The following is a 14145-nucleotide window of genomic DNA, read 5'->3' on the forward strand; positions in this document are numbered from 1 at the left end:
TTTTTTCTTTTTTCTTATGTGGTGCTGAGGAATCGAACCCAGGGCCTCAGGCATGCAAGGCAAGCGCTCTACCACTGAGCCACCTTCCCAGCCCATGGCTTCTTTGTTTTTTAAGACCATTGCAGTATGTTGTCCTTACAGGCTTCAAACTCATGACCCTCCTACCTGTGCCTCCCAAGTGCTGGCATCCAGCATGCCAGACCACCTGGTTGGCAAGTTTAAATGAGGAAAGATGTAATCATCCTAATAAGGGAAGAGTTGTGGTGAAGTTAAACTATCCGGAAACAATAGGCTGCCAAGCTGGAAGATCAGTTGTTGTGATAGTCTTAAGGACAAAGCTGACTTGAGCAAATGCAATGTAGGGACCTTGTTTGTGACCAGATTCCAGTATATCTAACATAGAAAGCTCCTGTGGCCAAGGAGGAAAAAAGGCCACATAACTACTATTTCCATATTATGTTGTGACTCTCATTTTATAGGTCAAAGAAATGAAAAGGATCTTAGTTTCTCCAGGAAGTAGTGAAGCCAGGTTTCAGATCTGTTAGTCTTGTGTTGTTAAACACTGCCACCTAGAGCCTGCTGTGATTACTTTTGCTTACACAGGCCCAAGGTGCTGCCCCAAGTCTTGAGTTTGAGGATCTTGTGTAAATTACTGTTTGTCAGAGGACATCTGTAGTGAAAGAACTTGCTAGAACTTTCGCATGTCACAGCTTTGCCCATACAAGTACTCTTAATTGTTCTGGGGTTACAAAGAAGGGCAGAGAGAACAGAGTGGACAGAGTATGTAGTCATATGTGGGAAAGGGGAAAGTATTATATTTGTGGGTTAGTGTTATTAGTGGCTTACAAGCTTGATAGACGGATTTTATTCACTTAAAATTGGTATGGATGGGTAATTTGAAAATAAGGGCAAATTTTTCTTGTTTGTGTGTGCATAAATGCTATTGGGGTTTGAACTCAGGACCTAACCCTCTGGCTTAGCTTCTTTGCTGAAGGCTGGCACTTTGTTATGTGAGTCACAGTTCTCCTTTCAGCTTTTTGAGGTTAATTGAAGATAATTCTCAGGTTTTTCTGCCAAGGTTGGCACCTGTATCCAGTTTCCCTCCCCTCTTCCCCCCTCTCCCTCCCTCCCTCCACCTCTTGTCTCTCTTCCTCCCTCTTCCTCCCTTTCCTTCTCCCTTTTTTCTTCTCTCTCTCCTCTCACTTTTGTTGTTGTTGTTGTTGGTCCTGGGGCCTGAACTCTGGGCCTGGGCACTGTCCCTCTGCTCTTCAGCTCAAGGGCTCTACTACTTGAGCCACAGGGCCACTTGTGGCCTTTTCTGCTTATGTGGTGCTGAGGAATCGAACCCAGGGCCTCATGCATGCGAGGCAAGCGCTCTACTACTGATCGACCTTCCCAGTCCCTGTTTTTTGTTTTTTTTTTGTATGTGTTTTCCCTGGTGCTGGTTCTGGGTCTTGAACTCAGGGCTTGGAGATAAGAGTCACGGACCTGCCTGCCTATGCTGGCTTCAAACTAGGATCCTTAGAAGTTAGCTGTCTCCTGAGTAGCTAGGATTACAGGCATGAACCAGTGGTGCCCAGCTTGATTCTTTTCTAAATGTTTTAATATATTGGTGATTATACAGTCAGACTTTTAAATATGTCTTCTCATCTATAGGAAGTAATCATTTGCTGGAACCTAAAGTAAACAGCTGCATAGATGATGTGTTCTGATATGCAGTAAGCTTCATTTAGACCCTGAACTATTCTGGAAGCAGACCTTGGAGCTAAGGTACAGATTTTTTTTAATGTATAGCCTCATTGAGTTGTTAAGGTGGTTTTCTTTTGTTATGTCTATTTGTGTATACAATGTACTGTGTGTGTGTGCGCGCACGCACATGTGTCTGCCCTAGTCCTAGAGCTTGAACTCAGTGTTTGAGCACTGATCCTGAGCTTTTTGTTGTTGTTGTTAGTCATGGGGCTTGAACTCTAGGCCTGGACACTGTCCCTGAGCTCTTCAGCTCAAGGTAAGCGCTATACTACTTGAGCTACAGCGCTACTTCCAGTTTACTCATTGTTAATGCACAGATAAAAAGTCTCATGGAGGGGCTGGGAAGTTGGTTCAGTGGTAGAGCGCTTGCCTTGCATGCCTGAGGCCCTGGGTTCGATTCCTCAGCACCACATAAGCAAAAAGAAAAAAGCCGAAAGTGGCGCTGTGGCTCAAGTGGTAGAGCCCTAGCCTTGAGCTGAAGAGCTGAGGGACAGCGCCCAGGCCCAGAGTTCAGGCCCCACGACCGGACCCAAAAAAAAAAGTCTCATGGACTTTCTCGCCCAGGCTGGCATTTCCAGCTCAGGATCCTCTGATCCTGAGCTTTTTTGCTCAAGGCTATGACACTACCACTTGAGCCAGGTTTTTGGTGGTTAATTAGAGATAAGGGTCTCACAGACTTCCCTGCCTGGGCTAGCTTCAAACTGCAATCCTCAGATCTCAGACTTCTGGGTTAACTATGTTTGCAGGTGTGAGCCACCGGCACCCAGCTACAACGCCCTTTCACGGGGATGCTGGTATCAGGCTTGAACTGACAGCCTCATTCTCTTGCTGGAATTTTCCTACTCAGGAAAATTTCCTACTTAGGCCTGCATTTTACAGGTCATAACTGTATTCGCCTTCTCCCTTCTCCCACTTGATGCCCAGCCTGACTCCAGACCTATTTCACGTCCTAATTCTCTTTTCTTAAACATGTTTTTGGAGGCTGACACCAGTGTGGCAAGCCAGTGAAGATGAAAGCTGAGCCTTGTGGAAGATCCAGGGAAGAGTGTCCATGTTTCCTCAGGACCACGAGCTGTAGAGATCCGGAGGACCAGGCTTTATGAAAAGAAGCATGGCCCTGGGCCTTGCCTCTGCTCCAGACTCAATGGAGTTTGTAACAGCTCTGGAAGACCTCCAAGCTGAGGCTAGCTGTCCCCTCTGTCTGGGATACTTCAGAAGCCCAGTGACCATGCCCTGTGGGCATAACTTCTGCCTGCCCTGCATCAGGTTGTCCTGGAAGGGCACACAGAACACTTTCCCCTGCCCTTCTTGCCAGCTTGACTGTCCAAACAGGAAATTCTCAAGCAATCTCCAGCTGGGTAGCTTGACTAAGATCGCTAAGCTATTCCCCACTAGAAGAAGCAAGAGGAAAACACTAGAAGGGAAGCTCATGTGTAAGAAGCACAAAGAATCCATGGCCTTCTTCTGTGAGAAGGACCTGGTGGTTTTATGTCGCCAGTGCTGCTCCACTAATCACCAGCATCACCGGGTTTGGCCCATAGAGAAGGCTGCGTGCTTGCACAGGAAACAACTAGCATATTCCATGGAGCTATACAAAGACAGGATGGAGCGAGTGAAGAAAGTGCTAGCCTTGCAGGGGAGCAGACCCCTGGAACTGAAGAGAAAGGTAGAGCGAAGGAGGAAAGATATACACTTTGAATTTGAACATCTTAGGTTGTTTCTTGAAAACCGACAGGAAGCTCTTCTTAAGCAATTACAAGAAGAAGAAATAGTTAATTTAACGAAACTAAAGGAAAGCCTCGCCAAAACTTCAGAGCACGCCTCCTCAGTGAGAAGTCTGTTGAAGGAAGTGGAGAGGAAGTATGGACAGTCAGAAATGGAATTGCTGACAGACCTTAAGCATGTCTATGACAGCTATCGATGCTTGAAGAGCCCAGGAAACTTTTCATTCACCTTTGAAGACTTTGGAAACTGGCTTCCTCCACAATATTCAGGCCTCAACCCAATTGTCAAGTGCTTTCAAGCAGATGTGATTCTAGACCCTGAAACAGCACACTGCAGACTCAGCATCTCAGAAGATAGGAAAACTGTGCGATATGGACTCAGACAGAAGTTGCCTCCCCTAGCAAGCAGATTTTTTCTCTGCCCAGCTGTTCTGGGCTCTAGGGCATATAATTCTGGAAGGCAGTACTGGGAGGTAGATGTGAAAGACAAGAGTGATTGGATTGTGGGTGTTTGTAAAGAGTCTCTTCCCAGGAGGAAAAAGAATCAGAAACAACAACTCTTAAAACAGGATGGAATATGGGCAGTAGGACGGTGTAGCGGGTGTATTGAGTCTAATTATATTGCCTTGGGTCCTAAGAGAATCTCTCTCTTGCCAAAAGTAACTCCTAGTAAGATTGGCGTGTTTTTAGACATTGAAATGGGTGAGGTTTCCTTTTACAATTTGGATGATAGATCTCTTCTCCATACTTACAATAATGATCATTTTAATGAAGCACTTTTGCCTTATTTCTACATTGGAACTGATAGTAAACCCCTTAAAATCTGTACTGTAACAGATTCTGAGTGAATTATTGGAAGATTGGAAGACTCTTTTTCTGTTATTTGACATATCTGAGCCAGTTCATGTAATCAACAATTGACGTGACATCTGTAAGCCCAGCTGGGATTCAAGAGACCCTATCAATAACCAGCAAAAGGGGAGGAAAAAATAAGGGCTGAAAAAGTGACTCAAGTGCACGGCTTCAAGTGAATCTATTTTATAGATAACTAAGGAACACTAGCTCCCAATAAAATATTGGGGTTTTTTGTTCTCAATGTTTATGTATTTTCTCTTTTGAAAAAAAAATTAAACCTTGAGATGGGTACAATGGCTTCCACGTCTAATCTAGCACTCCAGAGGCTGAAGCAAGATCCTGGGTTTAAGGCTAAGCTGAGCTATATAGTGAGAGCCATCTCAAACACGAAAAAGTAGGAGAGGAGCGCCAGGTACAGATGGCTCTTGCCTGTAATCCTAGCTACTCAGGAGGCTGAGATCTGAGGATCCCAGTTAAAATGCAGCCTGGGCAGGAATGTTCGAGAGACTCTTATCTCCAATAAATCACCAGAAAATCGAAGTGGTGCTGTGGCTCAAGTGGTAGAGCGATCACCTTGAGCTGAAGAGCTGAAAGACAGCGCCCAGGCCCAGAGTTCAAGCCCCATGACTAACCAAAAGAAAAAGTGGGGGAGGTATGGCTCAAGATGTAGAGCAATTACCTAGCGAGCCCAGGGCCCAGAATTCAAATCTCAGTATCACAGAAAACAAAGAGGCGTGGGGGAATTACTTCAGAGGTTGGCTACTGCATAGCAAGACTGAAGCTCTGGGTTTAATCCAAAAAATAAATAAATATTCCTTCATCAATCTGTAGTTACGTTGTTTTTGTTTTTTTCTTCCTTCAGTCATGGGGCTTGAGCTCTGGGCCTGGGTGCTGCCCCTAAGCTCACAGTCTCCTGCCCAGGCTAGCTTCTACCACAGCCTTAGTTATTTTTTTATGGGGTCTCATGGAATTTTCTCCCCAAAGTTGGCAGTGAATTCCCAATCTTGGTCTCTTGAGTAACAAAGATTATAGGTATGAGCTGCTGGACATTGGACTTTGTGCCATGATTGTCAGATCTCAGCCCCCCTGAGTAGCTAGGATTACAGGCATGAGCCATCAGTACCCAATACCCAATTCTTCTGTGTTTGTGTGCCATTCTTGTGGCTTGAACTCAAGGACCTAGGTGGTGTCCTTCATCTTTTGTGTTCAAGGTTAGCATTCTACCACTTGAGCCACACCTCTACTTCCAGCTTTCATTGTCCCCTTTTTGGGGGGCAGGAGGTACATTAATTGTAGATAAATATATAGCAGGATTTTTCCTGCTAGGGCTGGCTTCAACCATGATCCTCAAATCTCCATCTCCTGAGACTACAAGTATGAACCACTGACACCAGGCATAATTCTTTACTTTGAACCATATTGTTGTCTGGAGGGGTAGAGCTAAATTATTTGGGAAGATGGGTATTAGCAGAAGAGTTGGGCTAACATGCAAGAATTGTTGCATGAATATGGTCCAGTAAAGAATTTACATATGTGAAGACAGAACAAAATCTCTTGTAACTGTTTTGGACAAGGAGATGAGTGAGAGGGAGATCAATGATGGATGGAATATGTATATGGAATACATTGTGTATGCATGTATACTTATGGTTAAAGTGTATGCTAATAGAAGAAATTAAATCAGAAAAACGTGACTCACCCTTCCAGGTTCCAATTTTTTTTCTTCTGCCTACCCCACCTGCTGTGGGTCACACCCAGGACATTGCAAGTCCTAGCTTGGCAAGCTTTCCACAGCTCGCCTACATCCCCAGCCACTGTTTGCTACGGGGCTTGGTGGGGAGGGTCATGTGGGTTGAATTTGGAGCCTGTGTACTGCCCCTGAGCTCACTGTATTTTATTCCTCTGTCTCCTTAAAAACAATTTCAACAGATTTCATTGCCAATTTATTTTTTTGGGGGGGCCAGTCTTGAGGCTTGAACTTAGGACTAGGCACTGTCCCTGAGGTTCTTTGACTCAAAGCTAATATTCTACTATGTGAGCCACAGTGCCAAAGTTTGTTACACATATTTTTATTAGCTTATATGCATTCCTTAAATACACCTGGATATTTTTCATTTTTAATACAGTTTTATTGTAAAAATACAGAGGGGTTACAGTTAATAGGGTAATGAGTACATTTCCTATCAAGCATTGTTACCTCCTTTTGTTTTTCCCCTATCATCCCTTCCCTCTCCAATTCACCCCAAGTTATAAAGTTGGTTTTCTTTCTTTTTCTTTCTTTTGGTTCCGGTCATGGGGCCTGAACTTGGTGCCTGGGCACTGTCCCTCAGCTCTTCAGCTCAAGGCTAGCACTCTACCACTTGAGCCACAGCACCACCTCTGGCTTTTTTCTGCTTATGTGGTGCTGAGGAATCGAACCCAGGGCCTCAGGCATGCAAGGCAAGCGCTCTACCACTGAGCTACCTTCCCAGCCCCAACACCTGGCTTTTGATGGTAAATTGGAGATAAGTCTTATAGATTGGTCTGCCCATACTGGCTTCAAATCATCATCCTTGGATGGTCTCATCCCAAGTAGCTAGGATCTCAGGCAGAGCCCAGACTGGTGCCCTGCTTTCCTGGCTTGCGCTGCTTTTTGTAGGGAGCCTTTGATGGACCTTCATGTTTTTTTCTCTCCTTGTTTACATAAACCAATGAACTCTTTAAAAAAATTAAGTAGCTAAGCTAAGATGTTCCAATTCCATTTGTCAGGTTGTGATTACAAAGCACCTTGCTCAATGTCACCCATCATTCTCCCCCTCACCCCTACCCTCCAGTGACATAGTTCAATGCACATAATATACAACATTACATAAGATACAGCATACGATGTACAGAATATACAGCAAGCCAATTAACTCTTGAGGAGCTCAGGTCAGTGCTGCCAGAAAGAGCAGCCTGTGTTCTGTGCACGGCTACACTTCAAGAAGCCCCTTCACTGTGCTGGGAGCATGTGTGCTTGTGTCTGTGGCCAGGGGAACCGCAGTCTTTGCTATCTTTGAGGCACAGGTCACAGAAGCCACAAAAGGGGACAAAAGAGCTCCCATGACAGCAGCTGGCAAAGCCTTGCCTATAGGGAGCACCCCTCCCTCCTTCCTTCCCTCCTTCCTTTCCTTCCCTCCCTCCCACAATAGGCCCAATGTGATACCACTCAACAAGGGGCAAGAAGCGCCCAGAGGGGCTATTCTGGAGATTACAGGGTGGTTACACAGCACCAACAGGGGCCCCATGGTTTGGACCTACCTTCTCCAACCACTACCAGTGCTTGGAGAATCAGCACCCCTCTGTCATCTCACCCAACTGTGGGGCAGTACAGGGCAGACAAGGGGTACCAAACATTCCAAGTCCTCTCCATAGAACATCACACACACACACACACGGGGTACCAAACATTCCAAGTGCTCTCCATAGAACATCACACACACACACACACACACGGTTACCAGTCCAGTCCATCATTCCTCTAGTCAAAACTGATAGAAAGAAAGGATGGAGAAATACATCTCATAGAGAAAAATGGCACAAGTGCACCTGTAAACTTAGAATTGAAAACATGAAGGCAGGATCGACATTTCAAATCATAAAAGGAAAGCTCTCCAAGCTCATAATCTAGAAAGGCACCAACCCTATCCACCAAGCTGGATTGTGTATGCTGGGTAATATTATGGCTTTCCCGCTTAAAGCAGGGTACCATCAAATCTTTTGAGGCAGATTTCTGAAACACCCCCATGGACCAATGCCCTGTGCCTTTTACCTCTACTTGCCAAAAAAACCTTCCGTTTTGAAGTCTCTCCTGGGTGTGGATCATTGCACTGAAAGGAGAAGGAGCTGATTGACCCACTAACGTCACAGTCTTTCTATCTTGGGAGACTTTCAGAACAGGATGTGAAAACTGAGGATTGAATGTCAAATCCACCCGAAATGTGCTCATCATTTTCTCCAGGCCAAAATAATGTGGAGGGAAAGGGTTATTCTCCATTAACTCATAGGAAAACACTCTGGGGGGGTGGATGGCTGTGTACCTCTCCTGAAGGCTCCTAACCCCTCTCAGCAAATCTACATCTGCTTGTAGAGTCTTCTCTTTCATTTCACTCAGTAGACTCTTCAGCATAGTGAGGTGCTCCAAGATCTCACTTGTGTTGGCCAGCAGCTGGGTTTCGATGGTTTTCTCATCATAATATAGACGGCTGATGCTCACCGAGCACTGGCTGCTCATAAAGTGTTGAAAATGTCTAAACTCCGATTGCAATTCCTCCTTCCACTTTTGTATCTTAGGAATCAGCTGAATGGACTTGGAAATTTGCCGTTGGTACTCTGTCTTGGCGTCTCTCGCCTGCCGTTTCAGGTGCTTCTTGCAGTCGTTCAGCTTCTCCTTCTGAGCTGCTGCGGCCTCACTGATGGGCATGAGGTGGTGCTGGTGGTGATCAGAAGAGACCCTGCACTGGGCGCACAACAGCTGCAGGTCATCATCACAGAACAAGCTCAGGACCTCACCGTGCTGCTCACACAGCTGCCTCTTGCTCTCAGAACCTGCCAGCCGCATGACGATGTCAACCAGGTGGCTTAGCTGCGTGTTGCTATGGAGGACATCGTTGGGACAATAGTGGAGGCAGGTGGGACAAGGGAAGGTGTCTTGGAGACCTTCCCAACACTGGAGGATGCAGGAGTGACAGAAGTTGTGTCCGCATTCAGTGGTCACCGGGTCACTCAGGTAAGCCAGGCAGATGGGGCAGGTGGCCTGTGCTTGGAGCTCAGCCAGGGAGGCTGCACAGGCCATGGTGTAGGGAGGGGCTGGTGGAGACTCAGTGGGTCCGCTCCTCTAGGGGCTCAAGTGAGGCTGTGACCCTGCACACAGCGGTGGCTGCCTCCTTCCTTCAGCTCTGCAAGCAGCTGCTGGGGAGGGATGGTCCCCAGACATGATCTTGAGGTCAACTCATGTTTGGCTATGACATCTTTCCTAGGAAGCAGAAAATGTGAAGAATCAATGCAAATGAACATGCATGTAAGCAGTTCCACTGTGGTTATGATTCTGATCAGATTTCTGCAACAGAAACAGAAAAAAACTAATGTTGAACAAAGCACGGAGGAGCATATATAGCAATAAAAAAGTACAGATGTTGGACCCAGGTGCCGGTGGCTCACAGCTGTGTGGCTCACACCTGTAATCCTAGCTGCTCAGGAGGCTGGGATCTGGGGATCCCTGTTCCAAGCCAGCCTGGAATGGAAAGTCTGTGGGACTCTTATCCCCAATAAACTATCCAAACAAAACAAAAGGCAAAACTGGAGCTTTGGCTCTAAAGAAACTTAGGGACAAAGCCCAAGCCCTGAGTTCAAAACCCAAAAACAACACAAAATTACATATTATACACACACATACACACACAGATACACGACTCTTTTTTTTTTTTTTTTTTGCCAGTCCTGGGGATGAACTCGGTCTGGTCTGCCCCTGAGCTTCCTTTGCTCAAGGATAGCACTCTACCCTTGAGTCATAGCAACACTTCCAGCTCTTTCTGTTTATGTGGTACTGAGGATCAAACCCAGGGTTTCATGCATGCTAGGCAAGCACTCTATTCTTAAGCCCATTTCCCAGCCCCTAATTTTTTCCTGATTGAAACTTGTGTCTAAAAAAATAATAGACCCTGAGATATAACAACTTGGCACTGACACAAAAATAGGCCTAAAGAACAATGCATCGGACTAGAAGACCCAGAAATACAACTATATACTTACAGCTATCTGATATTTGAGCAGGGAGCCAAAGATTTACAGTGGAAAGAAGATAGCCTGCTTAATAATTGATGTGGGGAAAACTTGGCATCCATATTCAGAACATTAAAAAATGGATCCCTGTTTGTCACCATGCACCACCAATATCAACTCACAGTGAATCAAAGACCCTAGTGTCAGACCTGAAAATTTGAAATTGTTGCAGGAGGGAGTAGGTGAAACACTAAAACTTAGAGGAATGGGGAGACAGAGTCCCAAGAGCAGAGCAAATAGGAAAGAGATTCCATCAAAGTAAAAAGTGTCTGCACAACAAAGGACATAGCTACTAAACTAGAAAGACAGCCACCAGAGTGGGAGAAGACCTTTACACCAAAAATATGTCTGACAAAGGCCTAATACCCAATATATACAAGCAGCTCAAGAAACTAACCCCTCCCAAACCTAACAAACCAATCAGTAAATGCCCAAGGGAGCTAGGGAGAGGCTTCTCAGAGAAGAGTGTAAGAATGCAAAGGAAACAGGAGGAAATGCTCTTCATCCCTCTTGGCCATAAAAAAATGCAAATCAAAACAACTCTGAGGCCGGGCGCTGGTGGCTCACGCCTGTAATCCTAGCTACTCAGGAGGCTGAGATCTGAGAATCACGGTTCAAAGCCAGCCCGGGCAGGAGAGACCGTGAGACTCCTATCTCCAATAAACCACCAGAAAACCGGAAGTGGCGCTGTAGCTCAAGTGGTAGAGCGCTAGCCTTGAGCTGAAGAGCTGAGTGATAGCGCCCAGGCCCAGAGTTCAAGCCCCACGACCGACCAAAAAAAAAAAAAAAACTCTTGAGATTTCAGGCCCCCCCCCCCCCCCCCCCCCCGTTAGATTGGCCAACATTGTGAATTCCAACAACAAAAGCTGGCAGGGATGTGGGAGGAAAGGAACCTCATTGCACTGTTGGTGGGACTGTAAACTAGTACCAGCCCTCTGGACAGCAGTCTGGAGGCTCCTCAAAAAGTTCATATAGATCCTCCCTGTAACCCAGCCATATCATTCCTAGGAGTCTACCGTAAACGTCATGAGACATGCTAAAGACACTTGCTCATCCATGTTCATTGGCAGTGTTCACAATAGTCAAGATATGGAAACAGTCCAGATGCCCCACAATAGCTGGAGTGGATCCAAAAATATGGTTCCTATATACAATGGAATTTTACTCAGTCATGAAGAAAGTCCAAGATACGGAAACAAGTGTTAGGTTTTTTTTTTCTTTTGCGATGATGATCCTGTCTTTTCTTTATGTATGGCGTATTTGTGTATATATCTTCAGAAGGGTCGGAGGGAGGATGAACTCAAGGGAAAAGGGTGAAAGAGTACAGCAGTGAGCTAACTGGACACAATGAAAGTGAACTATACAACACTGGGGTGGATACAGGAGGGAGGGACTGAGAGCGAATGGGGAACAGAACACCCTGTGAGACAGGAAATGTTCTGCAATCCTAGCTACTGGGGAGGCTGAGATCTGAAGATCACAGTTCGAAATCAGCCCAGGCAGAAAAGTCCACAAGACTCTTATCTCCAACTGACCACCAGAAAACCAGAAGTGGCACTATGGCTAAAGTGAGAGAGTGTTATCCTTGAGCAGAAGAGCACAGGCCCAGAGTTTAAGCCCATGACCAAAAAAAAAAAAAAAAGAAAAGCCCAGCACTGGTTGCTCTCACCTATAATCCTAGCTACTGAGGAGACTGAGAGCTGAGGATCATGAATCAAAGCCAGCCCTGGCAGGAAAGACTGTTAGACTCCTATCTCCAATAAACCACCAGAAACCAGAAGTGGCGCTATAGCTCAAGTGGTAGAGCACTTGCCTTGAGCTGAAGAGCTAAGGGACAGCACCCAGGCCCAGAGTTCAATCCCCACGACTGACAAAAAAAAAAAGGAAATTTACTCACTGATCTGACTCAGGCAATTTTAATCCCCATGTATGTACATCACTTTTATAATAATATGGTAAATTAATAAACATTTTTAAAAATATGTGACTCTAGCTTGGCTCACACCAATAATCCTAGTTACTCAGGAAGCTCAGCTCTGAGGATCACCATTCCAGACCATCTTGGGCAGGAAAGGGGGCTGGGAAGGTGGCTCAGTGGTAGAGCGCTTACCTTGCATGCCTGAGGCCCTGGGTTTGATTCCTCAGCACCACATGAGCAAAAAAGAAAAAAGCCAGAAGTGGCGCTGTGGCTCAAGCGGTAGAGTGCTAGCCTTGAGCTGAAGAGCTGAGGGACAGTGCCCAGGCCCAGAGTTCAGGCCCCATGACCGGACCCCTCCCCCCAAAAAATACTAACACATCTTGGGCAGGAAAGTCCTTGAAACTTTTATCCCCAATTAACCACCAAAAAGCTGGAAGTAAGAATGTGGCTCAGGTGATAGAGCACTTAGCCTTGTGCACAAAAACTCAGGGACAGCACCCAGCAAATATTCAGTTGCTAGATAAGTCAATTACTCTCATCTGCTCTAACCTAACACTATGTATTGAAATCTGCATATTGCATGTGGAGTAAAAATAATAATTTTGTTTTTTGCCAATCCTGGGGCTTGAACTCAGGGCCTGGACACTGTCCCTGAGCTTTTTTATGCTCAAGGCTAGAACTCTACGACCTGAGTCACAGAGACACTTGCAGCTTTTTCTGTTTATGTGGTGCTGAGGAGTCAAACCCAGGCCTTCATGCAGGCTAGGCAAGCACTCTAGCACTAAGCCACATTCCCAGCCCCCACATAGTCATTTTTATAAGTAATCAAAGTTGAGTTCAGGTAACATCATCTGCAGTGGTTCCCCTGGGTTAAGAACAGTGCTGGCCACCCCCACCTAGTGCCCCCTTCCTGCTTACCTGGAGTGGGAGCTCACTCAGAGGCTCTAGCAGGACAGACTCCCAGAATGGACCTCAACTGCAGCCTTGCACAGACTGGCAGCTGACTGGTGGGCCCTAGCTTATATATACCTGGATGAGAGGGTGGGTATGGAGGCCACGCCCACACCAGGGTGGTGTCTCCTCCCTGGGGCAGGGTGGGCCACAGGGAGAGAAGGACTGGTCAGGGAGGAATATACAGTGCTGTGATTTGACCGGGTGGTTCACATGCACTGTGGATTAGCATGGTGGTTACATTTTGTTAAGTCTTTTATTTATTAATGTTTTATGTGAGGGAGTCCTGGGGCTTGAACTCTGGGCCTGAGCACTGTCCCTCAGCTCTTCAGCTCAAGGCAAGTGCTCTACCACTTAAGCCACAGCACCACTTCTGGTCTTCTGAGTGGTTTATTGGAGATGAGAGTCTCGTGGAGTTTCCAGCTCCAGTTTGGCTTTGAACTGTGATCCTCCCATCTCAGCCTCTTGAGTAGCTAGGATGACAGGTGTGCACCACAAAAACCTGCCCCGCTTTTTGTAAGTCTTCATTAATCCTTTTTTTGGGGGGGAGGGGTTCTGGTCCTGGGGCCTGAAATCTGGGCCCTAATGCTGTCCCTCAGCTCTTCAGCTCAAGGCTATCTACCACTTGAGCCACAGCGCCACTTCTGGCTTTTTTTTCCTTTTTGTTTATGTGTGCTGAGGAATCCAACCCAGAGCCTCAGGCATTCAAGGCAAGCGCTCTACCACTGAGCCACCTTCCCAGCCCTCTGAGACTCTTTTCTCCAATAAACCACCAGAAAACTGGAAGTGTCTCTATGGCACAAGTGGTAGAGCTCTTGCCTTAAGCTGAAGAGCTGAGGGACAGTGCCCAGGCACAGAGTTCAAGCCCCAAGACCAACCAAAAAGTCAATCAATAATAACAATAAGGTAACATTTCCAGCCAACTTGAGCAGGAAAGTCCTTGAGATTTTTATGTCCAATTAACCTCCAAAAAGCTGGAAATAGAAATATGGCTCAGGGACTGGGAAGGTGGCTCAGTGGTAGAGCACTTGCCTTGCATGCATGAGGCCCTGGGTTCTATTCTTCAGCACCACATAAGCAAAAAGAAACAAGCCAGAAGTGGCGCTGTGGCTCAAGTGGTAGAGTGCTAGCCTTGAGCTGAAGAGCTGA

The 14145-nt window shown here is 46.2% G+C and overlaps 2 protein-coding genes across 2 annotated transcripts; one reads left to right on the forward strand and one right to left on the reverse strand.

The window, feature by feature from the left end:
* Nucleotides 1-2977: 2977 nt before the first annotated feature.
* Nucleotides 2978-4734, forward strand: LOC105991049 (tripartite motif-containing protein 60-like). Its single transcript, XM_013023610.1, has one exon. It carries the CDS (start codon nt 2978-2980, stop codon nt 4319-4321), a length of 1344 nt encoding a protein of 447 aa, XP_012879064.1. The 3' UTR covers nt 4322-4734.
* Nucleotides 4735-7827: 3093 nt separating this feature from the next.
* Nucleotides 7828-9141, reverse strand: LOC105991060 (putative tripartite motif-containing protein 75). Its single transcript, XM_013023620.1, has one exon. The coding sequence runs from the start codon at nt 9139-9141 to the stop codon at nt 7828-7830; it is 1314 nt and encodes a 437-aa protein (XP_012879074.1).
* Nucleotides 9142-14145: the final 5004 nt, after the last annotated feature.

This window comes from Dipodomys ordii, unplaced genomic scaffold (genome assembly GCF_000151885.1).
Source record: "Dipodomys ordii isolate 6190 unplaced genomic scaffold, Dord_2.0 Scaffold4, whole genome shotgun sequence".
In the NCBI taxonomy this organism is placed as follows: domain Eukaryota; kingdom Metazoa; phylum Chordata; class Mammalia; order Rodentia; family Heteromyidae; genus Dipodomys; species Dipodomys ordii.